The sequence below is a fragment of the Ambystoma mexicanum genome, chromosome 6q, assembly GCF_040938575.1.
Source record: "Ambystoma mexicanum isolate Mex_15411 chromosome 6q, UKY_AmexF1_1, whole genome shotgun sequence".
Lineage (NCBI taxonomy): Eukaryota > Metazoa > Chordata > Amphibia > Caudata > Ambystomatidae > Ambystoma > Ambystoma mexicanum.
Genome location: NC_090937.1, coordinates 1,113,217,802 through 1,113,245,734, shown reverse-complemented (window position 1 = coordinate 1,113,245,734; position 27,933 = coordinate 1,113,217,802). Strand labels below are relative to the sequence as shown.

Genomic DNA, 27,933 nt, shown 5'->3' with positions numbered 1-27,933 from the left:
ACTTCTTCTTCTGAGTTCCTGTAGGCGCCAATGGCCGCCAGATAGATGCGGCACATGTCTACCTGCACCCTCAAGTGTGCGAGCTAAGCAGAGAATGATACCATGTCGTCCAACATGCAGGTCAATGGATCGACCTCCTTTGATTCTGCCCAGTGACAAAACCTGGTCCACTTGTTTTTGTACTGGCTTCTGGTAGCATCGCTCCTAGGCCCCTGTATAATGTCTAGGTTAGCTTGTGACAGATGACTTGTTCAGACTGTTACCACCTTTGGGTATTAAGCGTGTTATAAATAACCAATTACAATTACCAAGCACAAGAATATATGACACTACTACATTGTACTTGCAAATCTTTTGTAAATGCTATCATTAGGATGTAGCGCACGCCGGCAGCAAAACTTTTACTTATAAATCATTCAGGAACCACGCTGCGAGGGCTAACTTCTGGGGGGTGGGGTGGATGACCTTACCTCCCTGCTAAGAGAGGTGTGCTGGGCCCAGCGGAAGGTGCACGGGGGCCTTTTCCGACAGGCTGAGTAGCTCCAAGAACCATGGCCTTGCAGGAGGATAAGGAGGTGCCGGGCCTCCCTGTTCTTGCAGATTACCATGTGGACCAGAGGAGTGGGAGGGAAGGCATATGCGTTCATGTTGTTCCACTCTATCTGCATCGCATCGCCCAGAGAGCCCCTGCAAGGACGTTAACTGGGGGGTGCCTCTTGTTGGACCAGATGGTGAATAGATCCACCCAAGGATGCCCCCACTTTTTGAAGATCCCCTGAAGAACCTGTTCATCCAACTGCCATTCGTAGTTGTCCGCACCCAGCCGGCTGAGCCTGTCTGCCTTCAGGTTGGACTCCCCCCGCAGGCGGATTGCTATGTTGTTTTCTAGAGCCCACTCCAAAATGCTGACTGCTAGAGTGCAGAGGGGAGGAGACCTAGTGCACCCTGCTTGTTGATGTAATACATGCTGGTAGAGCTGTCCATCTGAATGAGGATCACCTTGCTGCTGATCATCTGGAGGAAGGCTTTGAGAGCGAGCCAGATGACAATCAACTCAAACCAGTTGATGTGGGCTGCCTGCTCCTGACAGGACCATACCCCATGGACACTGTGGCTGCCAAAGGTAGCTCACCTCCCCAGCCCTCTAGGGACGAGTCCGTGGTGATGCTGACCTGAGGTGCTGGAGGACTGAAGGGCCTGTCTGTCCGCAGGTTGTAGTCCATGCTCTACCAGACAAGGTCCTGGTGGAGATGATGTGGGATACTGACCTACTTCATCAGCGAACCCCTATCCTGACTCCAGGAGGCAGCGAAGTGCAACTGCAGTCGCCTTATTTTGAGCCTCGTATGCGGCACTGCCAAGAGAGATGCCGTCATGATGCCCAAGAGGTGTTGGTACCACCATGCCGAGGCCACTGCTCTGCTTAGAAAATGCCCTGGGGCCTTCTTGAAGGCTGCAATCTTGTCCGCAGAGGGAAAAACCCTCTCAGAGATCGTATTCCAGATGAGGCCCAGGAAGGTTAGAGATTGGGTGGGCGTCAGCTGTGACTTCTTGAGATTGATGGAAAATCCCAGCTTGTGTAGTCTATCCATGAAGTGTGCTGGACTGCTTCCGAAGACCTGGCCCTGACAAGCCAGTCGTCTAGATACGGGTAGATGTGGTGAACCTGAGCAGGACTACCACCGTGTTCAGTCTTGTGCAGACGCTGGGGGCCGAATTCAGCCCAAAAGGTAGAACCTTGTATTGGAAGTGAAAGCCCATGATCCTGAACCTCAGAAAGGACCGATGGGGTTGCTGGATCGGGACGTGTAGCTAGGCATCCTTCAGATCAGGGAGCACATCCAGTCCCCCACACACAATGTCTCTGCAATAAGCGCTGGGGTAACCATCTTGAATTTTTATGAGAGGAAAGCAAAGTTTCAAGGTGGAAAGGTCCAACACAACTCTGGCCAGCCTTGTTCTTTTTGTGTATGGCAAAAAATCTGTGAATAGGAGCCCAGACCCCGTTGATAGGCTGGGACTTCCGCCACTGCCTGACTCTCTATGAGCAAGTGAATTTCTGCCAACAGAGTTGCTGTACCAATCTGTGGGAGCAGAGGGAAGGATAGAGGAGAAGGAGGGCTACGGAGTCGGAAGCCCGTGGATACTATGAAGAGGATCCATGGGTCCGTGAATCTCGTCTGCCAGCGGTGAGCATGAAGGGCAAGCCTGCCCCCCAACGGAGACTCGTGGATCTGGATGGATGGGTCATGCTTTCTTGCCTTCTGAGGCTGGGGCTGAGGAGGAGGACTGGAAAAAGCCCTTGTGAGCCGCCTTGTGCTGGCTCGGGGATCTGTCCGGTTGTCTGGACCGTCTCTCTTAGAAGCCCCTAAAACCTCCGAAGGACTGACCCTTGGTGCGCTTGGCTATATGCCTTGGGGATGGACTTGGTAAGGATCGATAAGGACTTCGCCATCTGTGAACTATTCTTATCGAGTTCCTGGTCCATGGTTGAAATGGTAAAGATCGCCCTCCTTGAAAGAAAGATCAAGTATACGCTCCTGAACTTAGTCACCGTGAGCCAAGCCGTCCTATGATTTTATATGATCTTTTAAATAAAATATCATATCATATCTTCTCAGGTCGGTAGAAATTCAATTGCACCACCTTAGGTATCAACATGAGCCACTGTGGACTCCATCACGTCCTGGGCAACTATTTTGGCTTCCGCCAGCTTAGCCTTGAAGTGAGCCTGGCTCTGTACAGGGAGTTCAGTTAAGAAATCAGCAATCTCTTGTTAGAGCCTCTGGTTGACCGCATCTGAATTGAACTAGCGCAGATGGAAGAGTAGCGTTGTAATAGATTTTCGTTCTGAACGCCTCCAGGATCTTCTCCTCCTTACCAAGGAGTGCAGAGGCTGATGTAGCCGAGGACGATTGAGGCTCAGAGTAGAGTGATGCAGCCACAATCACAGAGGAGTGTGGCTGGGGGTGCGCTGACAGTAAGAGGGGGTCCCCTTTCATTTGCCTAAGTTTGGCATCGAGACGCTGATTGGTAGGCTGGGAAGAATGTGGCTTTAGCCATCCTTTTTTGGCAAGCGCCACCACGCCCTTCTGCATTGCGATTCCTGTTCTAGCCATGGTGCGTAGAGTGAGAACTTCTGCCAATACCCCGCCTCTGGTTCTTCAACCTGTAGCTGTGGAATTAGGGAAGAAGACAGCCAACGCCAAAGCTCGTTGAGGTGGAACTCCGATGGCACATTCGGCATAAAGGTGGGGGTGTTTATGCAGTACCACCCTTGAAGCATGGAAGGACAAGTACGGCAGCTTGCAAGACAGAGCCTGGATCTCCCCAACACGCCGGGCTGAGGTGATATTTACGAGGAAAGCAATCTTCCATGAGAGAAACTTGAGCAGGGCTTGATGCATCAGCTCAAAGGGTGTCCCCATGAGTTTAGTCAAGACCACATTGAGCTCCCAAGCTGGGCCAGGAGCCTTCACCAGCAGAAAAGCCCTGAATAGGCCTTGAGGAACTCCTTGACGAGTCTGTGCGACCATAGGGAAGGCCTACCCGGTGTCCTGGTCTAACGGGCTATGGCGCCCAGGTGCACCTTGATAGAGACGTGAGTGTCATGATGCCCGCTCCCGGGGAGCCGGTCCAAGCCCTGCGTCCCCGAAAGCGGACATCCAGTCCCCAAGGAAGGACCCAGCAACCCCATATAGGGGCCCTTTGGACAGTGTCCTGGCGCCTATGGCGCCAGGCTCATTATGGAAGTGCTTGGGTGCACTTACCTGATGCAGACCATGCTGCAGGATCCCGGCCTCCTTGAGGCCTGAAAGGAACTACTTTACCTGTGGGACTAATTTACCATCCGGGCGTGGGCGGGGAAGGATACATGCCCGATTGGAGGAAGGATACATACCTGGAACTTCTTCCAAGGCTATTTAAACCCCACCCGAACAGCCACACGTGCTTCGCGTTGTTCTGCATCTAGCAGCTGGACGCTCACCGCGTCTGCTCCTGCATCCTGACTTCTGCTACGCCTGCCAGCATCCTGGATCACCTGCAAAGGAAGAGAAGGAGAACAGAAGAAGGAAAAGACCTTACCTGCTAAAAGCCGCATCCCGGAGACATCTCGCCGACAATCCTGAAAAGTAAGACTTTTATTTAAAAGCTCATCGCGTCGATCGCTGCAGCGCCGCATTCCACTCACCTTTACAGGGCGCCTCCATGTTCAGCAGCGATCATCCGGATTCGCAGTCACGCCCCAGCGCCTAGGGAAAAAAAGACCAGAACAAAAGGTGAGAGATAGAAGGGAATAAGGAAAGCTAAATCTCCATGTTAAGACTTACCTGTTGATTAATTCCCTCTTCATTTCGGGTCTGCGCCGCATCCTGGCATTTCCGGACCCCGGCCCCTAAGGGGAAAAAGAGACATCAGCGTTAATGAGCGAATGAAAAGACATTACCAAAAAACGCTCATTAAAGACTTACCTGATTTCTACAAGGATTTCACCTCTCACCTCGGGTCGGTGCCTGTTCCCCGGCATTCCGTACCCCGGCCCCTACGGGGAAAAAGACACTAGCATTAGTACATTAATGCATGGACACAAGGTGAACCTATCAAAAAACTTACCTGGAAGCCAAGCAACTTTGGTTCTCACCAATCCGAAAATCCAGTGAAGTAATTGGATACCAACGCGCCCCTGCATCAGAAGCAGGATGGAGAGCTCGTCCTTCCAGACCCTAAGGTAAGACGCTACGAGGAATCACAGAAGGGTTTCGAGGAGGGTGAGAGGGGAAAGTGGGAGGCTGATTGCATTACCCCGCAGACAGTTAATCCCCTATTTTCGCCTACAGAAGGATACTTCTGCGAGCCAGACAAGCCAGATTTGGGGGCCCGGTCCAGTCCGTCATCCGAACCCTGCGCATCACCTTAGAAGAGGTCACAGCAGCGCGAACCAGGACAGCGCCTCCGTGGGAGTCAGGTGAGCGTTACAGTGAGCCAGTCCAGCCTTGGCCAAGGAAAGCAGGTATGGTAGGAGCTACGGGGCTGTGACATGCAGAGAAGTAATCTGAGCCGGCACGACACAGAGAAACAGTTCCACTTATAGCCGTAGCATGTCAACTATGAAGAGGCTCTGGCCTTGACCAGGATGTTCTTACACTCTGCAGGCAAAGAATAATTCCCAAATTTGAGGGCTGCAAGAGATCGGGTAGTAGTGGCAGCCTGAAGGACGGAGCTGCCAACAGACGTATTAGGTCTGGATACCAGATTTGTCATGGCTACGTCAGAGTGACGAGTATCATCCTACAGTGACACTGTATGAGAGTGCTGTTCACTTGTAGCAGGAGTGGGACCAGAGGAAAAGTGTATAGGAAAATTCCCTCCCACAGGAACGAGAACGCATCACCCATGCTCCTCGGCTGCAGGAACCTGCTGGCGAACGTTTGATACATGGAATTCGTCACTGTCGTGAGAAGGTCGATCTGGGGTTGACCCCATTCGTGGAACAGAAGATCCTCTTGGTCCTGGCAAAGCTCCCACGCGTGGCAAGAATGTACCTCGCTGCTGAGCAAGTCTGTGATGGTGTTCTTGGTGCTCGCCAGGTGAAAAGGGACGTGAAACATCTCCTGACGAATAGCCCACTGCGACAGATCCTGGGCCTCCCTGGAGAGAGCCAGAGAGCGCATCTCGTCCTGCTTCCGGTTGTAGAACATGGTGGTGGTGTTGTCTGTGAAGATCCTCACCACCTTGCCCCTCATCGACAGCAGGAAGGACTTGAAGGCGCAGAAGATGGCCCAAAGCTCCAGGACATTGATGTGAAGGGTCTTTTCTACTGACAGCCAGAAGCTTCCGGCATGCAACTGTCCAGTGTGTGCTCCCCAACCTTCCAGAGAAGCATCGTTGGTGACTGGCTCCTGGTAAGGAGGGACTTGTAATGGGGCCACTTGCGTCAGGTGAGAGCACACACTACACCACTATATTGCTCGTAGGAACTCCTCGTCAAGGGTGATCTTGTCCGTCCTGGATCGCGGGACTTGCAACCACCTTGCATCCAGAAACTCCTGGGGAGGGCTCATCTGTAGACTACAAAGGAAGACAAAGTTGATGCAGGAGAAAATCATGCCCAGCAACGACTTGATGGCTCACAGAGTAGCTGACCACGCCAAGGACAGGTGTTGGACCTTCCCTAGAATGGCTATCATCCTCTCTTCCGAGGGAGACGCCAGACGTTAACGTGTTGAGTCTGGCTCCCAGAAGGAGAAATTACTCACTGTAATGATCTTTGTATTGATTCTTCTCCGGCATAATCCTCATAATGATAGATATCCATCATCCAGCTCTGCTGTTGGGAAACTTGGGGGCGAAGTGGACCTCGACTCGGCTGTCAATCCGTCTTGTCTTGCTCTCGATCGTCGGCTCCGGAAGCGACATCAGGCATTATGTATATATAGCAGGTCACTACGCTCCATGCTTCAGTTCCTCCATTCCCCCCACCCCTGCGTTTGAACGCTGCAGAAGGAAAAACCAAGGGAGGAGGCTAACCAATCGTTAAAACTTTAACTTTGATACATCCCAACAGGGGGATTCTCCCCTCCACCGCCCAACAACAATGACTGAAAAAATATATTTTTCTTTTTTTTATAGAATGAGACAGAAGTGGTCATCCCAGAGCAATCACCAGATGCCTTCTCGTTTGGACAGATGCAACAACCCACAGAACTTTCTGGGTCGATGAGGAATCTGCGGGAGAAGAATCCATAGAAAGATCATAATGTTGAGTAATTTCTCCTTCAATGGATTGCTTTTCTCCCGCAGATTCCTCATGATACGACTCCCCAAGCAGTTAGGATAACGGAGGGCAGACAGATTTAAACCAGTAGATTCTGTAGAACCGCCCTACCAAATCTTGCTTCAGCTCCCCGTGCAACATCCAAGGCATAGTGCTTGGTGAATGTATGTAATGATGACCAAGTGGCTGCCCGGCGTAGATCCCTAACAGGAACCCCTCTCTGGAAGCTTGCAGAGCCTGGAACCCCTCTAGTTGAGTGGGCCCTGATGCCCGCTGGAAGCTCTGTGCCTGCCGATTGGTAACACTCAGATGCACAGATTAATCCAACATGACAGGGTTTGTTCAGTGATGGCAAGACCTTTTCTATACAAGGAATGGGCCACAAACAACTGGTCTGATTTCCCAAACTCGAACAAGCAAGCAACAAGCTTAAGGCTTTCTTGGGGTCAAGGCGGTGGAACCGCTCTTACTCTTGAGGATGTGGGGAGGGTAAAAGGCAGGTAAATCAATAAACTGGGACAGATGAAACTCTGAAATCACCTCAGGAAGCTATCTGGGTCTAACTTTAAGAGAGACTTTCTCACGAAAGAACTTCTCAAAGGTAGGTTTGCAGCACAAGGCTTGCAGTACGCTAACCCGCCTGGCAGATGTGATTGCGACGAAGAAGGCTGTCTCAAGGGATAACAGCCGCAAAGAACATGAGTGCCTAGGCTCAAAAAAAGCCGCCATCAAGTAGGTCCAAACAAGATTAAGATCCCAATCAGGGACAACAATGGGGCTGGCGGAAACTTGGTGAGAAGGCCCTTCAGGAATTGGGCCATGATCGGAATAGTAAAAAAGGAACCTTGGTCTAGTACAAGGTCTGCATGCGGCCAGCAATACCTCGGGTACCTCCTCAGAGAGGTCCTACTCATCATACCTCATCTTCTCAAGAGCCACACATGTAGGTTGAGGGGATCCGGGGTCGTGTGGAGCCCTCGACCATCCATCTGGGTTTGGAGATCCAGACGCTGAGGCAACCGGTGAGGTGGACAGATGGTCAGATCCAGGAGATTGGAGCACCACATTCTCCTCGCCCAATCTGGGGCAATCAAGATCATGGTCGCTTGAAATCTCTTCAACCTCCTGAGAACCCATGTGATATCGGGGAATCGGGGAGAAGACGTAGTGGAGAGGGAAGATCCAATCCACCAGAAATGCATCACTGTGCGCTTGGAATTCCCTCGAACAAAATTGTTTGCACTTTATGTTGGACTCCGTGGTGAACAGATCCACTGCTCGGGTACCCCAGAGAGCAGTGACCTCCTCGATCACTTCCTGGCACACTTCGCACTTGTGGGAGACCGAGATCTGCCTGCTCAGAGCATCCACCAAGGTGTTCTCTGCCTACGCCAGATGAACTGCAGAGACAGAGATTTGGTTCTCTTGCAACAAGAACTACAGGTGAATTGCCTCTGTACAGAGTGGGCGGGAGTGCACACCACCCTGCTTGTTGAGATAGTGCATGGCCACTGTGTTGTCCGTCATGAAGAGGACATGCTTCCCTCTGAGAGACGGGGCAAAGGCCCTCAGGGCTAACCTGATGACCCGCAACGCTAGCCTGTTGATATGCCATCTGGTTTCTGATGGAGACCAGAGGCCGCTCACAGGCAAATCCTTGAAGTAGGTGTGCCAACCCTTCAGGGACGCATCCGTGACCAGTCAGGCATGGGACCAAAGGAGGCCAGAAGGGTTCCCCTGCCAATAGATTGCTGCACGTGTTCCACCAGCTGACTTCGATGACTATCTGGCTGGACACAAAGGCCATCCTTGAGCGCTCCCAGATACTGAGACCACTGGTACCTCAGGAGCCAATGCAGGGATATCATGCGCAGCCTGGCCTCTGGCACTACAAAAATACAGGAGGCCATGAGACCCAAGAGGCAGAGGAAGGAAATCGCTGGGAGGGTGGCGTGGTTCCAAAACAAATGCACCAACTGGGCTATGTTAGTGGCTCTCTCTTCGGGAGGAAACGCCTTCCCTACACGGGTATCTAGGACTGCTCCGATGAACTAGTGTCAAATGAGACTTCAAGTTGAGGGAGAAGCCCAGTCTGTGCAGTAGAAAGCAGGTGCCCTCTAGATAAGACAAAACCTGCCCCGCTGACTGCTCTCTGATCAGCCAGTCACCCAGATATGGGAATACGTGTACCCGGTATCTCCTGAGGTGAGCCGCGACTACGGCCATGAGCTTGGTGAAGACCCTTGGTGCGGATGTCAAACCAAAGGGAAGCCCTTTGAACTGTTAGTGCTTGCCCTCTATGAGGAACCTCAAAAACTGCCTGTGCATTTGGTGTATCGGCACATGGGAATAAGCGTCATGTAGGACTATTGACACCAGCCAGTCCGGGAAGTTCAAGAGCGTGGAGAATCTCTCTCAACATCGCTATCCTGAATTTGCCTTTCCTCAGGAACTTGTTCAAGGATCTGGAGGTCCAGGATGGGATGAAGACCTACTCCCTTCTTGGGCACTAGAAAATACCAGGAATACCAACCCAACCCTCTCTTGACTGGGAGGTACCTCTTCCACTGAGCCCTTCAACAACAGGGCTCTGGAGCTCCTGTCCCAGTTGGATTTGGGGAGATGGAGGTCTGTCTGGAGGCCTCTTTAGAAAAGGCAGACAATAACCCCACTGAATCAACTGCAGGGCCCAGGCATCAGAAGTGATTTCCTGCCACTGGGGCCAATGCCCTGCGAACCGTCCACCAACCTACTGTGGGAGGGAAAAATCAAAGTGGCTTAGAAGAGGTGGATAAGCCTGCCGCTGTTGCTGTTTGTTGGCCTCTAGAGGCCCCTCTGGCCGTTTCGGGCTTGCCTGAGAAGTGCCTCTGCCCTTGCCTGGCTTGCGTGAGTGGCACCTTGCTGCCATAGGGCACATAACGTCTATAGCCTCTACCCCCTGGAGGCGAAACTGAAGGCAGGTTTGGGCGGCCGCGCCGCTAGGCCCAATGATTTAGCAGTCAACTTGGATTCCTTGAAGTTCTCCAAGGATTAGTCTGCTTTCTGACCGAAAACCAGGTCACCTTCAAAGGGCACGTCCTGCAGCCTGTTTTGGATATTTGGAGAGAAGCCAGAAGTTTTCAGATAAGCTTGGCATCTCATTGCAACTGCTGAACCCATTGCTCTGCCAATGCAGTCTGCTACGTCCAGGCCTGTTTGCAATGACTGCTTGGCTACCGCCTTCCCATCCTCCACCAGCTATAAAAATCCATCCCGCATGGCACCCTCAGGGACGTATTCAGCAGCATGTTCCACAACCTATCATGAGCCATTGGCGAACGGACAGGCTATGTTAGTGGCTTTAAGCACCATGCTACCGAAGGTGAACCGCTTTCTGGCCAATGCGTCAGATTTCTTCCCCCTCTCTGTCCGCAGGCAGATTAGAAGTGGAGGTCGCAGGTTTGGTGGAAATAGTGGCAGCCTGTATATCCAACCTATCCGGGGAAGGGTGTGTGCGAGGAAAGAAGGGTCTCCTCTTGCCAGCCTATACTTCCCTGTAAAATTGGCATTCACAGGGGGAATGGCACAAGGTTGCCGCCATAAGGAGGCTAAAGCGTCTGCCATGGTTGGGTTGAATTGGCATGTTATGCTCGACTGTAGGACCCTCGTCCAAAATGTTGGTGAGCTCATACTGCTGAAGAGGTGTAGTGGACACCTTCAAACCCAGGGTGTCAACCACCCTGTGAACCATATCCATGAACCTAATTTTAGCGTGGCTACAAAGCTGGTTTTGCCGTAACTCAAGGTCTCTGGAATTATTCAGACCACTGGCGTCTTGTGGACCCTGAACTAGGGCCGATAAATCATCCCGGTCGTTGCAGAAAATTGACGCTGCCGGCTCAGTGTAGGCGGGGTCGACTGAGTCCTTGGGGTCCTCAAAGCCAAATATGGATTGCATTTAAGAAACCCCATCTCGACAACGGCGCAAATGAACCGTTGCAGACTGTCAGTGCAGAGGGCTTAGGAATAGGTTTTAAGGCCAAAGCTTTAGACGCCAAAGGTTCTTTCGGTGTAGAGGGACGCTCGGATAACCGATGGGCATCATGGGACTCTGCCTTACGGCCCTCCGACGACCTAAACCTGGTAGGTTTGACACCCAAAGGCGTTATCGACGCAGACGATGGAGTGGCTGGCTTGGGGTCGGGAGCACCTAGCAACACTTTTGCCGCCAAACCTTGCTGGTCGGGGGGCCAGAGCCACACCTACAGTAGCTTGCCTTTTAAATATTTCAACCATTGAAGTTTTAAAACTTTCCCACTCTTAACGAGTGGTGGGCCCCGCCGAGGGCTTACCTCGTTCTAATGGCGAGAAGGACTTGCATCGATGGTGGTGGTGCTGCTTCTTCTTACGTGAGGAAAACAATGATGAATGGCTCCTGGAATGGGACCATTTCTTGGTCTTCTTGCAATGTCATTCCTTCCCTTTGTCGGGTGTGGGCTCCTCAGTCTCGGCCTACGAAGACGGGTCGAGCGACCGGGCTGGAGACTTGGCGCACTGTAGGCCCAAGGCCAGCTTCACGGTCCTCTCACGTAGGGATTTCGGCTGCATCTTTGCGCACGACACGCAGGCCTCCGTGTCTTTCTTGACAAACACCTAGACACCATAGACAGACGTTGTGGGGGTCGGTCAGACATTTTGACCTCGCAATCGCAGCATCGCTTGAAGCCCGAAACCCTGCGAGACGGCATCGCGTCAAGGTTTTTGAAGGAAAAATTAAAAATTGTAAAAAATAAATAAAATGACAAGTAACTAAACGCGTGTCATGTTCCTGAACTGAACAGGAACTGAAGAATGGGGCATAGTGACGTGATACCTGGTGACACTTACGGAGCCGACGATCAAGAGCCAGACAAGACTAATCGACGGCCAAGTCGAGGTCCACTCTGCCCACTGTTGAAAGGTTTTTGAACAGCAGGGCTGGATGATGGATAGCTATCATGAGGAATCTGCGGGAGAAAAGCAATCCATTGAAACAGAGCATTCTGCGATGGCTGCAAGCAGGACTTCGGATAATTTATGGAGATTTATGGAGAATCCCAAATCCGTCAGCAGACGCACGGTCCTCTCCGTGTGCAGGCATGCTAGAGCGTGGGAGTAGGATCAGGTGAGCCATTCATCCAGGTAAAGGTAGACGTGGATACCCTTGAGATGAAGATGCGCCACCACCGGAGCCAAGCACTTTGTAAAGATCCTTGGGGCTGATTACAGGCCGAAGGGGAGCACCTTGAACTGATCAGTGTCGCCCTGGACCACTAACCGCAGGAACCTGCGGTGCTTCTGGTGGATGGGGATGTGGAAGTATATCCAGCCACTCCAGGAAGTTGCCTTCATCCAGTTGGCCGAGCATGTGCTGCAACCTGACCATACTGAATTTCTAAAACTTCCAAGTATTTGTTGAGGCGTCTCAGATCCAGGATCGGCCGCCACCCTCATGACTTCTTTCGGACCACAAAGTATCTATAGTATACTCCGGAGCCCCAGCGGCGCTGAGGGATCGACTATCGCCCCCATTATCAACATGGCATGGACCTCCTGCAGCAGCTGCGCCACATGTTTTTTTGTCGGGCCACCAGGGGAATATGAGTCAACCTGAGTTGGAACGCCAAGGTGGGTCCCTGTTCGAAAGCATCCAGCACTCATCTGTCAGTGGTGATGGTCTTCGAAGTGCTGACAAACCTCACCTGTTGGCCGCCGACTGGGGTGCTCAAGTTGGCCCCCCACCCACTCTCGAGTCCACGGCCGGTTCAGGCCTGATTTGGGGGCAGACCCAATCCCAATACATAATAATTTTCGATTTTGGGATACGAAAAATAATTAACTTATTTGTCTCTTCACAATTGCCCCACAACAAGGGGCACGTGTTTTCCTCAATAAGGTTACAGCTTACGATGAATATTACTGTTTTTTTATTTCATTTTCTTCAATTTCATACTTTCACTTGTTAAGAGTTCATTTGTCAACCAACTGTGACTGTTAACTAACTTATGTTAAAAAAGTTTTTTTCATTACGTATTCTCAATTTTTTAATGATTCTACACCTAATTCGTGTATGTACCATTTAAACCATTGTTTTTACATGCTGTTACATGTTAGACCTTACTTTTGTACATCATTTTCTGTTTCTTTGATATAAAGCTTTTAATTTGCAATTTCCATAATGTTTATGTCTCATTTTGAAGGAATGACTTTAATTTCTGACTGCATGCAATATCTATGAATTATACTAGATATAAAGGTTTTGGGACCGGATGAATAACTTTAATTTATTCACACCCCATACGGGCCAACCTTAGATACACCAGGACTTTGCTTTGTTGTAAACTGATTTGGGGTCAGAGCTCTGCCCTGCGGGCGGCGCCAACGCTGTCCACCACTGCCATATGCCTGTGAGCGACCTCTGTAGGTCTCTTGAGTCGTGGAGCAGGAAGTCTGCCAATATGGGGCGGTATATTCCTTGGAGGAACTGCCGGCCTTTCCCTCTTGAGGCACAAAATGACGACAGCAGACGTTGCGGCAGGATACCCAGCGAACGTGACATCTCCATGTCTGTCTTGATAATTTGCATAGACTAGTCGACTGTCTTGCCAAATAGGTTCTCTCCATCAAATGGCACGTCCAATACTTTGGCCTGCATGTATGGTCTGACGTTGGTGGCTTTCAGCCATCCCTGCCGAGGGGGAGACACTCTGATGCCCATTTGACAGAACTCGGTGTCCGCGATGTCCACCACCACTGTGATAGCGTGGTCTGGGCCACTTCCCCCATCTTGTAACAGGGTCAGTATAGATGATCCTTTTCCCCATAGCGCCCAGCTTCTTCCCCTCCTAGTCCGGTGGCACCATGGATGAGAACGACGGGTTCGCAGAGCATTTCCTGGCCGCAGCTGAGACCACAGTCCGGTGAAAGCTGGGACCTCAGGCCCTTGGGGGCCGAGTCCGGAACTCTATTTCTTCTCGACCCTGTCCCGGCTGGGTGAAGCGGTGCTCAGATTCTTCATTAGAGCCAGGCCCTCATCCCAGATATTGTACAGCAAGGGGACGGACATGATGGTTTTCCGTCTGGACTCACTATGTTGGCAAAGGAATTCTTCCTGTTTCGCCTCCTCAGGCAACAGTTGGAAAAGTTCTGAGGCCCTGGACATCACTGTGTGGAAAGAGCCGATCTCATCCGGCGGAGTGGGCCTGTGCATTCATCCATGCCCACCGGTTCCCCCGTCATCTGGTACCAAGTCATCAGCTTCGCCTGTGGCAGTCGCTGAAGCCGCCGTATCCGTGCCTGTGTGTGTGGCAGGATCCCCAGTCGGGGGTTAGTCCCGAGGTAAAGGCTGTGGTGTCGGTTGACACTTTGACCAGCAGGATCCTTTGACCAGTGCTTTCGCCAGGGAAGGCTCCTGGGAAGCGGTCTTGGAGGACTCCTAAACGGAGCAGGGCCCAGTGTGGGTGGCATTATCTGTTTAATTTCTGATACAAGAAGGTGCAGCATGGTCAGAATGTCCAAAGACATGCCCCTGGGCTGAGGTGTGGAAATAATGAGAGATGGAGGCTCCGGACTGGTGCGTCTCTTCTGGCGAGGTGGAGGACCGGGCTCATCTCGCAGTGACCCACCCACAGACACAGATTCCCTGACCCCCTTCGTGTTCCAAATATTAGTCTTCGGGTAGATTGTCGCTGCCCTCATCAGAGCTCATATAAATATGTACCGGTCTTACCATTGCAGTCCGTGATTCCGTACTCTTCTTGGGATCTGTAGGAGCTTTACCCATTCTCCTCTCTGGAGACTTCTGGGGAGGAGCGGCTGCTGTCCCCATTCCAGTGGCCCTCACCGGAAGCTGCGGCAGCTGCTTCAAGCCTTAGCGGTAGCGACACCCATGGGGGCAGCCATCACTGTCACCGTGGACAACACCAACATGGGCAGCCCTCCTTTTGACGATTAGCAGTGGTCGTTGACGGAGTCGTCAACTCGGTGGTAGCAGGAGCCTTCATCGACATGGTCATGACCATTGATGACGAAGTTGTTACGGCCGGTTGACCTGTTTATGGCATCACTGAGTAGGGCTGTGAAGGGCCACCTTTGGATCTCTCCTTCACTGACTTGTCTGCCGATGGTATGCAGTTTTGAAGAAGTCAAGGACTTCTCGGTCATGTTGGAAAGGCATGAAGTAGGCCCAGGCTTTTACGAAACTCGATGAAAGATCTGCGATGCAGTGTGATCTTCACCGACAGAGGGTTACCGCTACTGGTAGTCCGGTCAGCGATTAGACAAATATCATTCAAAAACTTTACTGAAATTCATCGAAAATTTGAAATCTGAAAAAAGCATGCAGTCAAAATCTGAAGATGGTTACCAGGGGTGGAGCTTAGGGAGAGGACCGTCATTGGTTTAGAGGAGAAATACTGTTTTAAAACTAAAGCAAAACAGTTTTTTCTTTTACTGAGGATTCCCAGCCTGACAATAGGGAATATTCATGAGCATGTGAATCCATGCCAGACCCCATGCTGGAAAAGGAAAAGCAGCAGACTGACTCCAGAGAAGAGGTCAGAACCACTATGCTCTCTGGTATAGTGCGAGTGGACAAAAACTCTGGAACAAAGGGAGATGGCCTGTCTATGTTGGCAAAATCATGGTCCTCAGAAGGAAGCACGGAGGGCTTTTGCCACACTGGCATAAACAGGGTTGAAAGGAAAGTAAGCTCTCTTTCGCAGGGCTTACTCCCAAAATGTCCATCAGCTGAAACTGGACGACTGGTCTGGATGATGCAGTGAACGCCCAAGGCTCAACCACCCTGACAATAGTCTTCTGTCTTCTGGAATGAAGCAAGAGGTTTGCCATGAGCAGGATTTTGGAAAAAGAAACCAGCAATAGGGACGTGTCTAACACACTGGCATTCCACAAACCAAAAGCTAGACCAGTGTCCTGGTGGTAACATTTCTCAGGAAATCATGTAATTCACTGAAATCCAGGTGCCCAAACGCACACGGGATGGGTCTACTTCCTTATAGAACATCTGACCCATCTTCGAAAAGAACTTACTCCTTGAAGACAGAGAGCATTTGAGTGAGGTGACGGCAACAGCAAGGGAGTGTAGCAGCCTCCAGCGAAGTAAGCTGGAACCCAGATCAGCAGGCCTGCAGTGGTCTGCCAAGGTAGTACCTCGGTTGACTTGAACAAACTTGGTGTGACCTAGCTTTAGCACTCAGGCTGAAGCCACTGGCGTGAGGTCCTTGGAGTAATGTCAATCAACTTGAGCCTGAATTCTTACCACCGTCTCGATGAAGACTTTGTGGGGAATGGCACCTGGGTAGACAATGACTCCTCCAAGGTCCCAAAGACGCCCCTGGAGTGGGAATGACAACTCAATTTCCTTGTGCAAGAAGTCGTAGTTTGATGTCTAGAACACCTGGCGAGTGAGACCTCTTCCCATGTTTCTTCTTCTTGACTGTTGCTGGTGGGGCTTTTCCTCCTTGATCATCTCCAATTAATTGGGCAGCTGCAAAGAAAGACCAGGCGTCAACGTCTTTGACTCCCGCCTTTAACTCCTCATTTGTAGGGAGGTCAAGAGTTTAACTTTACACTCCCGGAGAGACCTTGAATCGATGGAACGGCAGAATCTGCAATGTTTATTTGATTTAATAAAGATACACCTTGTGGGGATCTGGTATTGACGTCTGTCATTCATAATCCAAGCAGGACTTGAATCCTGAGGCCTTCGGGTATGAGGAGTGATGCAGTGTAAATAGGTAGCTAAAGCTAGCAGCACTCCAAGTAGTGTACTGAAAGCATGAGAAAAATGAAGTTTGGTCATGGGGGGAGGGGCGGAACGGCTATCCCTCTATATACTGGCCCTGACATCACATCCAGCGTGATTGTCGGCAGTATTAAACTATCATGATTGGTCTGTTGGGTTGATGTTTATCTTCATATTTCATGAGGATGCTCGAATAATCCTTGCTTGGAAAGGCATCCTTTATAACCTAACAGCGCAGTCGAAACATTCCACTTCAACCAAAGATGAGGAATTAGCTAAGAATAAGTAGTTAGTTACCGTAGTGACTACTGAACTCCTAGTCCACTGTCCCCATTCCTGCATGGTACAGAATTCCATCAGTATGGAAGAAACAGGATGGGACGCAGGAGTAATATTGGTTATGCAATTTGTATCGCTCAAGGTAATCACCTTCATTGTGCTAACTCCAAGAATTCTATGGACCTATTTCAAACATATTTAACATCATTCTGTGGAATGACCAGGTTACAGATAAGTTGAAAGTCCCCATGAATGCAGTAGACATAATAAGGGCAGTTAAAATAATCTAGAATTTAACTAGACATTTTATGCACAACACACTACCAATACCACACTTGGTTTAGGAATCATATCTTTGATTGCCATTCTTGTATGTGCCAACGCAATAAACAAAAACAAATCATCAATAAAAGTAAACACATTGAAAGTCTGTCAAAATAGCACAGAGGAGGACGACATACAGATCTCCCTGCTCAACAGCCAATCCTTCATAGATGAAAAGAAAACAAGGAACAAGTTACTTACCTGTAACTGTTGTTCTCCAGCATGGGTCTGGCATGGATTCACATGCTCATGAATATTCCCCGTCGTCAGGCTGGGAATCCTCGGTAAAGAAAAAACCAGTATCAGTTTCGTTTCTGATCTGTCTTTCGTAGTAATAACCAATCACTGGTCTCTGCGTCATACTGACCACAGCCAATGACTGCCCTCTACCTAAGCACCGCCTCTGGCAGCCATCTTCAGATTTGGAAGCACGTGAAGTGGCAGTATGACCAAGTGAAGAGCCGCAGAGGGGTAGGCGGGAGGGTTCGCATGTGAATCCATGCCAGACCCATGCTGGAGAACAACAGTTACAGGTAAGTAACTTGTTCCTTCTCCAGCATGGGGTCTGGCATGGATTCACATGCTCATGAATAAAGAATACATAGCAGTACACACATGCACAACCACGGGAGGTGGCAAAGGCTCAACATTAAGCATCACATCAACTCAACATTAAGCATCTTACCTCCTCACCAGGCTCACCTCAGGCGAACAGGTTGCGCAGCACTGCTTGGCCGACCCTGGACTCCTCCCTGGAATCCCGGTCGACGCAGTAGAATTTCGTGAAGGTGTGCGTCGACCTCCACGTAGCAGCCCTGCATATGTCCAGCAGGGGCACACCAGATAGGAACGCCGTGGTAGCTGCGATCGCTCTGGTGGAATGGGCTCTCGGACGGCCAGGCAGCGGTCGGTTTGCCAACCGGTGACAGTACATGATACAGCCGGAGAGCCATCTGGAGATGGAAGCCTTCGAGAGAGCCTTCCCCTGATTGACAGGTCCAAAGTTCACAAAGAGTTGTGACGTCTTCCGAAAACCTTTCGTGCGGTCCACGTAGAACTTCAGCGCTCTAGCTACATCCAGCGAGTGCAAAGTCCTCTCAGCCGGCGACGAAGGCGACGGGAAGAACACAGGTAACACCAAGGGTTCGTTGAGATGAAAGTCCGACGGTACCTTGGGCATGAAGGAGGGGTGCGTCCTGAGCACTACCCTCGTGTCGTGGAAAGTCAAGTACGGGGCCTTGCAGGAAAGGGCCTGGATCTCTTCCACTCGTCGTGCGGAGGTGATGGCCACGAGAAAAGCTGTTTTCCACGATAGAAACTTCAACGGGGCCGAGTGCAGAGGCTCGAACGGAGGTCCCATGAGTTTGGTCAGCACCACGTTGAGCTCCCACGCCGGGGCCGGAGCCTTCACCGGCGGGAACGATCTGAACAGTCCCTTCATGAACTCTTTCACCAGACGATGAGACCACAAGGACGTCCGGCCCGTGGTTCTGGTGTATCGGGAGATCGCAGCAAGATGAATCTTGATGGACGCGTGTGCCAGACCAGCTTTGGCCAGCGTCAGCAGGTACGGCAGCACTTGGGGAGCCGTAATCCGTAGAGGGTTAATCTTCTGTGCGTGGCACCAGACAGAGAACCTCTTCCATTTGTGTCCGTAGCATTTAAGAGTCGAGGACGCCCTGGCCTTTGCAAGAACCTCTCTGCAATCGGCCGGTATGTCGTATCCTCCAAACTCTAGCGCTGCAGGAGCCAGGCCTGCAAGTTCAGCGACTTCGGGTCGTGGTGGAGGATGGCGCCTCCTTCCCTGGAGAGTAGATCCGCGTCCGCCGGCAGCTTGATTGGCGGGGACGCCGACAAGTCCAGAAGGTCCGGGAACCATATCTGCCTCGGCCACGCAGGTGCGACGAGGATCATCCTGCACCGTGACCTCTTGAGCTGGTTGACGAGCCGGATTAGCAGAGGCAAGGGAGGGAACGCGTAGAGGAACAGGCCCTCCCAGGGGAACGAGAAAGCATCGCCCATGCTCCTCGTCTGGGGAAACCTGCTGGCGAACCTCCGGCACTTGGTGTTCGTCGCCGTCGCGAACAGGTCGATCTGGGGTGTGCCCCACCGTCGGAAGAGGCGATCCACCAGATCCTGCCGTAGTTCCCACTCGTGGCACGAGCGCAGCTCCCTGCTGAGTGAGTCGGCGATGGTGTTTTTTATCCCTGCCAGATGAAACGGCACCAGAAGAATCCCTTGGGCGACGGCCCAATGCCACAGGTCCTGCGCCTCCTTGGACAGCGCTGGGGACCTGGTTCCGCCCTGTTTCCTGATGTAAAACATGGTGGTGGTGTTGTCGGTGAAGATCCTCACCACCTTGCCCTTGAGGGACGGAAGGAAGGACCTGAGGGCCCAGAACACTGCACGGAGCTCCAGGACGTTGATATGCAGGGACTTCTCCGTCGGGAGCCAGAGTCCCCTTGCGTGCAGATTTTCGGTGTGCGCTCCCCACCCTTCTAGGGAGGCATCCGTGGTCACAGTCACCTGGTGGGCTGGGGTCTGGAAGTCCATGCCCGCCGTCAGATGCGCGCGGGTGCCCCACCACCGTATCGCTCGTCGGAAACTCTCGTCGAGCTTGATCCTTTCCTCGAAGCTGCCCGTCGTCTGGATCCAGCGCGCATCCAGGAACTCTTGCAACGGGCGCATCCGGAGCCTGCACATGGGAATGAGGTAGATGCAGGAAGACATCATCCCGAGGAGGGACTTGATGGACCTCACCTTGGCCGCGTCGGCCACCAACATCCGTTGCACCTTGCCCAAGATGGTCCTGGTCCTCTCCTCCGACGGGGAGGCCAGAAGGGACACTGTGTCGAGCCTCGCTCCCAGAAACAGTGCGACTTGCGCGGGCACCAGGTGGGATTTGGCGTAGTTCACGGAGAATCCCAGGTCCGTGAGGAGTTGGACGGTCCTTGCCGTGTGGACCACGGCGAGCTCCCTCGTCTTGGCGCGGATGAGCCAGTCGTCCAGGTAGGGGTAGACGTGAATCCCCTCGCGGCGCAGCTGCGCCGCCACCGGTGCGAGGCACTTGGTGAAAACCCTGGGTGCCGACCGCAGTCCGAAGGGAAGGGCTTTGAACTGGTAATGACGCCCTTGGACCACGAATCTGAGGAATTTTCGGTGCCCCTTTAGGATGGGAATGTGGAAGTAGGCATCCTCCAAATCCAACGACGATAGGAAGTCTCCTTCCTCCAGCTGACCCAGGACGTGCTGGAGGGTGACCATCCGGAACTTCTGCGCCTTGATGAACTTGTTCAGGCGTCGCAGGTCCAGGATGGGGCGCCATCCTCCCGTCTTCTTCTTCACGAGGAAGTAACGCGAGTAGACTCCGGAGCCCCGAAGCCTCTTTGGGACGAGTTCGATGGCGCCCTTTCTGAGCATCGCCTTTACCTCCAGGAGAAGTTGAGGGACGTGAAGTTCTTTCCTGGCCACGGGGGGATGCGCGGGCACCTTCTTTGAAACTCGAGCGCGTGGCCCCGGGCCAGGGCGTCCAGCACCCAACGGTCGGTGGAGATGGACTCCCACACGCTGACGAAGCCCGCCAGCCGGCCTCCCACCGGGGTGCTTCGGTGGGGGCCCGACCCCACGGCCGGTTCAATCCTGCTTGGACGCGGCCTTGCCGCCTTGGCCTCCTTGGCGACGACGGCGGGGTCCGCCAGACTTGCCTCGTCCTCTGTAGGCCTCTTGCGACGACGAGCGGGCCGCTTGACGGTAGGAAGCGAAACCGCCGCCGGAACCTTTGGAGGCGCCCTTGCCTCCGCCGCTCCGAAAGGGCGTCCGCCGTTGCTGCAGTACTCCAAGGGCCCGGGCCGTCTCAGTATCCGCCTTGATGGCCTGAAGGGAATCGTCCACTGTCTTCCCAAACAGGTTGTTCCCGTCGAAGGGCATGTCCAGGACCCTGGTCTGGACGTCCTGCCGAAAGTCCGTAGCCTTGAGCCATCCGCGACGTCGAAGGCAAACGCCGTTGCCCATCTGGCGGAACCCAGTGTCGGCGATGTCCGTCGCCACGGTGATGGCGTGGTCCGAGGCCACCTCACCTTCCTGCAGGATCTCAAGGGCCTCCGCCCTCTTGTCGTCCGGCAGAAAATCCAGCAGGGGAGCTATCTTGTACCAGAGTTCCCTGTCGTAGCGGGCCACGATAGCCAAGGCGTTGGCCGCTTTAATCGTCGTCGCCGCCGACGAGATGACTCTGCGTCCCATGGCATCCAATTTCTTTCCCTCGCCGTCCGGCGGGGAAGTCGACGTGGAGGCCGCACCCCCCCCCCGCTTTCTTCCTGGCTGCCGCGGAGACGACGGAGTCCGGGGTAGGCTGCGCCCGGAGGCATAGGGGGGCCGAGTCCGGGACCCGGTACTTTTTCTCGTACCGGTCTCTTTTCGCTGGCGTCTTGGAAGGGTTCTTGAGGAGGGAAAGGCCCTCATCCCAAATGTCGTCCAACAGAGGCACTGCGAGGACCGTCTTCCTCTTGGTCTCGCGCCGTTGGTAAAGGAAGCCTTCCTTTTTCTTCTCCTCAGGGCAGAGTTGGAAAAGCTCGGATGCCCTGGCGATCATTGAGTGGAACGATCCAATCTCGTCGGGCGGAGAAGCCCTGGTGGGAGGCGACGACGGAAAATCCTCGTCGTATGCCTCGTCGTCCGTACCCGTCGCTGCCGTGTCAGTCCCCGTATCATCCCCTCGGGTGGACGGGGAGGAGGGCTGGACGGGGCGCGACGGTTGAAAAGGAGGCGGTGGATGGATCCTTCTTTTCTTGGTAGGGGGAACACCAGAAGGTCCCGGTTCTGGATCCCCCGACGGGAGAGGTTCCTCCGTCGGTAACGGTAGTCTCGTCCTTATCTCGGAGCATAAGGACTGTATAGCCAACAAAATGGCCGCTGAGTTGTCTTGCGGCGCTGGCAGAGGGGAATCCGACGGGCGAGCAGGGGCCCCGTCGGTATCCTCGACGATGTCGTCGTCGTCACCTGCGTCGGGGCCCATTCCGACGGGCTGGTCTTGTTCCACGCCTAGGCCGTGGCTTAAGACCTCGATCAGTTCCTCTTCTGAGGTTGAGGCCGAATCTACGACGACGCCCTGCCCCCCCTTCTTCCCCACGGAGGGTTTCACGGGGGTCCTATCGATGGGCACGAAAGAAGACTCCCTCCGAGGAGGCAGGGAGATTCTGGGCCCCGAGGCCGCCACCACTGGTGCAGCCTCCACAGGCTGGGCCAGGGCCGCCGCGACCGTTTCGATAGAGGGCTTGGTCGAATGGATCAAGGCCTTCACCACCTTAGGTGCGCTCACCGCCTTATCCTTGAGGGAGGGGGCACTGCCACGCTCCTCCTCTGCCTTAGAGCTCGACCGGGGTCTCTCCAGGAGCTTCGCCGGGTGCTCGGCCTTCCTCTTACCCGACCCAGAGCGTTGGCTCGTGGTTGATGGTGCCGGGGAGGGTGCGCCCTGCCTGGCGCCCGTAGAGCCCGACCGTTCGGCGCTCCCGGTGCCAGCGGACTCGCGGTGCTTGGCCTTATGTTGGGCCCCCGTCGCCGGGGCGCCCTCAAAGGTCTTAGAAGACCGCTCAGATTTCTTCTTCTTCTCGCCAGACGGGCTCTTACCCTCCAGCCAGCTGGCGAGACGTTGATGGCGGTCCTTCATGGTCCGTTCCGACATGTTGCCGCAAAACGCACAGTCCTTCTCCACGTGCGTCTTGTCCCCATGAAGGCAGTAAAGGCAGAAAGAGTGTTCGTCCTCCTTGAAGACGTTCTGCAGCTGGCATCCAGGGCAGGCCCTGAACAGCTTTCCGGGCGTCGAGCTTCCCTTCTCCTGGGCCATCTCCGAGACCGGGCCTGAGAAGCTTCTGGAGTCCTCCGAAGTGTAGCTCGACGAAATCTTCACCCTTGAGGGGCACAGATGAATCCGACACGGGTCCCCGTTGATCGGATGTAGGATCGGTGGAGCTTGAGGCTCTTTTGACCGAAAGAATCGAAGTTTTTGTGAAAAAGCGCGAAAAAATAGCACTAACGCTCGAGAGCAATAGCACGAGGATCCCAACACATGAACGTGCGGTAAAAATCTGAAGATGGCTGCCAGAGGCGGTGCTTAGGTAGAGGGCAGTCATTGGCTGTGGTCAGTATGACGCAGAGACCAGTGATTGGTTATTACTACGAAAGACAGATCAGAAACGAAACTGATACTGGTTTTTTCTTTACCGAGGATTCCCAGCCTGACGACGGGGAATATTCATGAGCATGTGAATCCATGCCAGACCCCATGCTGGAGAAGTATTTGAAGACCACACAAAGCCATATTCCTGAAGCTGGCCAGGAATCTATACAGAGTGGACATAAACGCATGCACTAAGTCATTGTATTGTGTATTCAGAAATGCTAGTACTATTTTTATTTTAGAAATTAAACATCACAAATCATGATCATTAATGGTCAGATAAACACACCATTATGTGAATTGATTGTCTTTACTGTGCATATTAAGACAAAGATGGGGAGAAGAATACAAATATTTTAAAATGTCAATCCTCATTGTCATGTAGGTGTATGACCTACCTCTGTAATGTCAAAATGAAAGTCTAAGGTCTTTCCAGGAAGTTCTTTAGATGGACAATTGAAGATTTTTGCGAATGAGATTTCTGGAGAGCCTAAATCGCTGCCATAGGTCTTTGGACCATCACTTGGTACCACAAGGCTTGCTGATCGAGACACTACCAGTTTTAGAATGTTCAGAGCTTCTTTCCAGTATGGACTCTAATAGTAAAAAGAGAGCATTTTGAAATATACACTTTCTATCAGAACAACTATAAAGATGTTGTTAAACAAGATGCACTTATGGGGTATTCGGTTTTTATAATTAAAACTTTATACACATTATAAACATACAAACTAGTATCACAAATAGAGGAGTCTTTATGTCTATTATATAAAGGAATGTGGTTACTTGCACGGCAGTAACAATGGTTCCAATGAATACTCTATTCTGCACAGAGATTGGCTCTGCTATTTGTACCACAAGTATACATGTAAGCACCGCAAATGGCAGAATCCTCAAATTCAAACTCCTAACTTGACAAAAACAATAAATGGAAGTCCCAACCTCAGTCAACATCCAGGTCAACTCCTCGACCTTTCAAAATAATTATCCTCACTGTCTGCTCTTAATTATCCCTTCCCGAATTCAATTGTTTCTTTCATGCCCAAATATCACACAATCTGCACTCATGGCCTACAACTTCAACATCTCATCTTCTCTACTAAAAACCATATCATTCAAATGTTGAAAGCCTCCCCCTCGTTTTCTCCCCTTCCCCTCTCTCTTGCTCATTTGACCCTAACTGTACTCTCAACCATCCCTTACTCCTCTTACAAAAGAAAACCACATCATGCTTTACGTGCCTCATTCTGGATTTCCATCAAACACTTCAGACTACCAATTCATTAAAAAGAAAAAAGAAATCTCACCCAACATCTTTTATTTATTTACTTTCATATTTGTAGGGATACATCAAGTAACAATTCACAAATGGAGTTGAAGGGGCAGTGATGAATCTGTATGCAGAATAGCGTATCGAACAGCAAAATTACCCTAAGGTACGCATCTTCTAACAGATTACCCACACCTATGCATTTATCATCTTGATAAAGATTCCAACAGCACAATCTTAAAAAAGAAAAATAGGAGTAGATGAGTAAGCACAAATGAAAATTTAGTCAACGAATTTAAGAAGCACAGCTTTGCCAAACTACGTCTCCTTGCTCACTACTGTATCCTAACTTTTGGGTTAATGATAAGGTGCAGTGATAAATATCCACACCCCTTGGGAGGCGTTGCTTGCAGCCATGGTGTAGGTGGACTCCTGCGATAGCTCCCGCCAGATCCTGCATGATCCGCTTGCATAATGTGCTCTGCCATAAACATATCGCCAAAAAATAAGCGAGATCGGAGATAAACTCCTTGGGAGTGCCCAGCCGGGAGTATAAGTGCAACACGGTGCGGAAAAGAGGGACCGACGATAGAGGCCGAAACAAAATGGCGACCAGAACGTGGAGACTGGGCTCGGGGGACAGAAGAATCCAGGCGGAGGAGTGGAGAAATTGCAGAGGAAGTTACAGCCATGGTATGAAACAGAGGAGCGCACACAGGAGCAGGATGGGTGCCCTGAGCCGGTACAGTATGATGTGAGTTGATAGAGATCGGAGATTGCGTTGCCTACAGGTGGCACGCAGACAAAGCCCTCATATCCAGGACAGTGCTGCGATAAGAAGAAATCAAGTAAGGCAAGTGCAGCGCACTGCCCCCCCCCCCCCCCACCAGAGCGCCCGACACCCACCAGAGGGTAATAGAGTCGGCGGCATGAATCCGTGAACTCGGGCTGGGTGGTGTAATAGAAGAGCTGTATCCCTCTGCCTATGGGGTATATTGTGAGCCGGCAAAGCTCAGTAGCTGCCACAGGTAGCAGCTTCATCGAAGAGACACTGGAGAACAGATTCTGGCAAAAGGCCCACTGGAGGAAGCAATAAAGAGCAAAGACAACAAAGATTTGTTGTAAGGATACTGGAGCGCACCTTGTAATAATTGCTTCCAGCCTGCAGAAATTGCCCTTGCATATAAAACACCTGCACCAAGCCTGCGCTGTCTGGGGTTTACGACCACAATGCCTCATTTTACACCCAAGTACTTATTTGTAGTGCGCTGCACATATAAAAATTTCTGATTGCTACTGCAGGGATAAGCAAATTGGATGCCTCCTAAACTAGCCAAAATGAAGGTAGGTCAATCGACACTAGACAACTACGACAGGACCACGCAACAGGCTCCTGGGGGAAATAAGGAGCAAGTGAAAGTGGGAGATGCCATGGAACTGCATAACCAAGTGATGCAGGCTATTGCTGACCTAAAAGCCTCATTAAGGACACAAATTGAAGCAGTGAAAACAGATGTGGAACTATTGTGCCAAGAAGTTCGTAGCCTGGCGGAGCGCACCGCTACCCTGGAAACACAAGTGAAGGAGAATGTAGTTCAGCTCCAGGAGACGCAAGCTAATGCTAATGTCCATGTCTTGCAACAGAAGGTCAGCCTGTTAGAAAACAGTAGAAGAAGCTGAAGGACAGGCCCGTAGGAACAATAGCCGCCTAGTTGGCCTACTAGAGAGAGAGAGGAAGGCACAGACCCCACGACATACATAGAAAACATGTTACTCTAAGAAATCGGGCCCGGCAACCTCATGCAGGGTTTCACAATCGAGAGGGCACACAGAGCACTAACTAGGCATTCTTTCCCCCCTCCGAAACCCCAGTCCGATAATTGCGAAGGTTCTTAAGTATAAAGACAGGGAAAAGACACTAACCTACTCCAGATAAGGTGGGGCACTGAAGAGAGATTCGGCAGACCCGGCGGTCTACCTTATTATACCTTCCAGGTGCAGAAGAGCCAGGCACAATTTTTGGCGACCAAAGCTAGACTTAGGACAGCAGGCCTGTAATACATGTTGACCTACCCAGGATGACTAAAAATCATACACAAAAACAGGGCCTGTTCTATGATCTCCCGGAGGAGGCACAAGCACCCCTGGACAGGGAGAAGATACGCCCTGTTAGGCAGAATCATCTGCAGTACCCTTCGGGAACACTACAGACAATTAAGTCCACAAGTGGCAGTACAATTTCACCTTTCGTACAAGCCTGTACTACACAGTTATAGTAGTAGCAGTAGCGGAACAGCCAGACTTATCTCAAGAGCAAATGAGCAGTAACAGGAATTACACAAAGGATTACAATTACTATGACTCAAACAAACACTGACTCAAGGTTTCTGGTTAAAAAAATATAAGTACATTTATTTTTAAACCATCTGTTCACAAAACACTTCACTTCTATTAAACAAAACCACACTCTAAAATATACTACACACAACCAATTCCTTTGGTTCAGGTCAATTCAAGGTAAGTACTTTAGGATTTGACAGGCCGTTGTTGTGAAACAAAAGACGTTACCGGGGGTTAAGAAGCGCTCACTTTTTGACAGTAATGACAGTTCGGTCTTACGAAGTACCCGCGGGGAGAATTGTAACCGTAGTCAAACACACTTAGCACATTGAATAAAAACCAAGGAAAAGGCGATAAAAATCAAAAAGCAATACTTTTGTCGAGGCACATGAATCACATGACGTGTTTGAAAATACAGATAAAGTCAATATGCCTGCGCCAGTGACAAATGGAGCAGGGCTCTGTTGTCGAGGATCACACAATCAGAACAGTTATAGATTAACGTTGCCAGGAGTACTTGGATATTGTCAAAGGGAGGCAAAAGGAGGGAAGGAAAAAAGGACAAGCCTTCGGCAAGGAAAAGGGTTGATCCCGATTCCTCAAGGTCAGACGGAGAGAACGACCAAATGGACACAGTACCTTATTCGAATGAAGAAAAGCTGGTGCTACGGCAGTTGTTCCTGGTAGTTCCTGCAGACTCAAGGTTCCTGGAGCTTCAGTCGTGGGGACAAGAAGGACATCTGGAGTGATCTGCACTACCCAGGGATGAGGCCAGCAGCAGCAAAGCAATGGTGAATAAAAGGTGCGCTCCTTTAAAACAGGAGGGCTCTTCCGATGGCTATCCGGACCACTACAGCTTTGTGCAGTGATTTCGACCCAGAGGAGGATTCTCTGGCTGTAGGTGGTGAGCTGGTTGATCCCACCAGGCTCAAGGGACGAAGACTCCGGACTGGATCTTCTCTGTCGTTGAAGGGTGGATAGCTCAGAAC

The 27,933-nt window shown here is 51.6% G+C and overlaps 1 protein-coding gene across 6 annotated transcripts in view; it reads right to left on the bottom strand.

The window, feature by feature from the left end:
- The window catches only part of FRYL (FRY like transcription coactivator), a 3,055,992-nt gene that overhangs the window by 428,544 nt on the left and 2,599,515 nt on the right, over positions 1-27,933 (bottom strand). For all 6 annotated transcript variants that reach the window (XM_069631694.1, XM_069631695.1, XM_069631691.1 and 3 more), the window contains one exon: positions 23,733-23,930. In XM_069631694.1, coding sequence (XP_069487795.1) covers positions 23,733-23,930 — 198 coding nt within the window. The remainder of the gene's footprint in view (positions 1-23,732; positions 23,931-27,933) is intronic.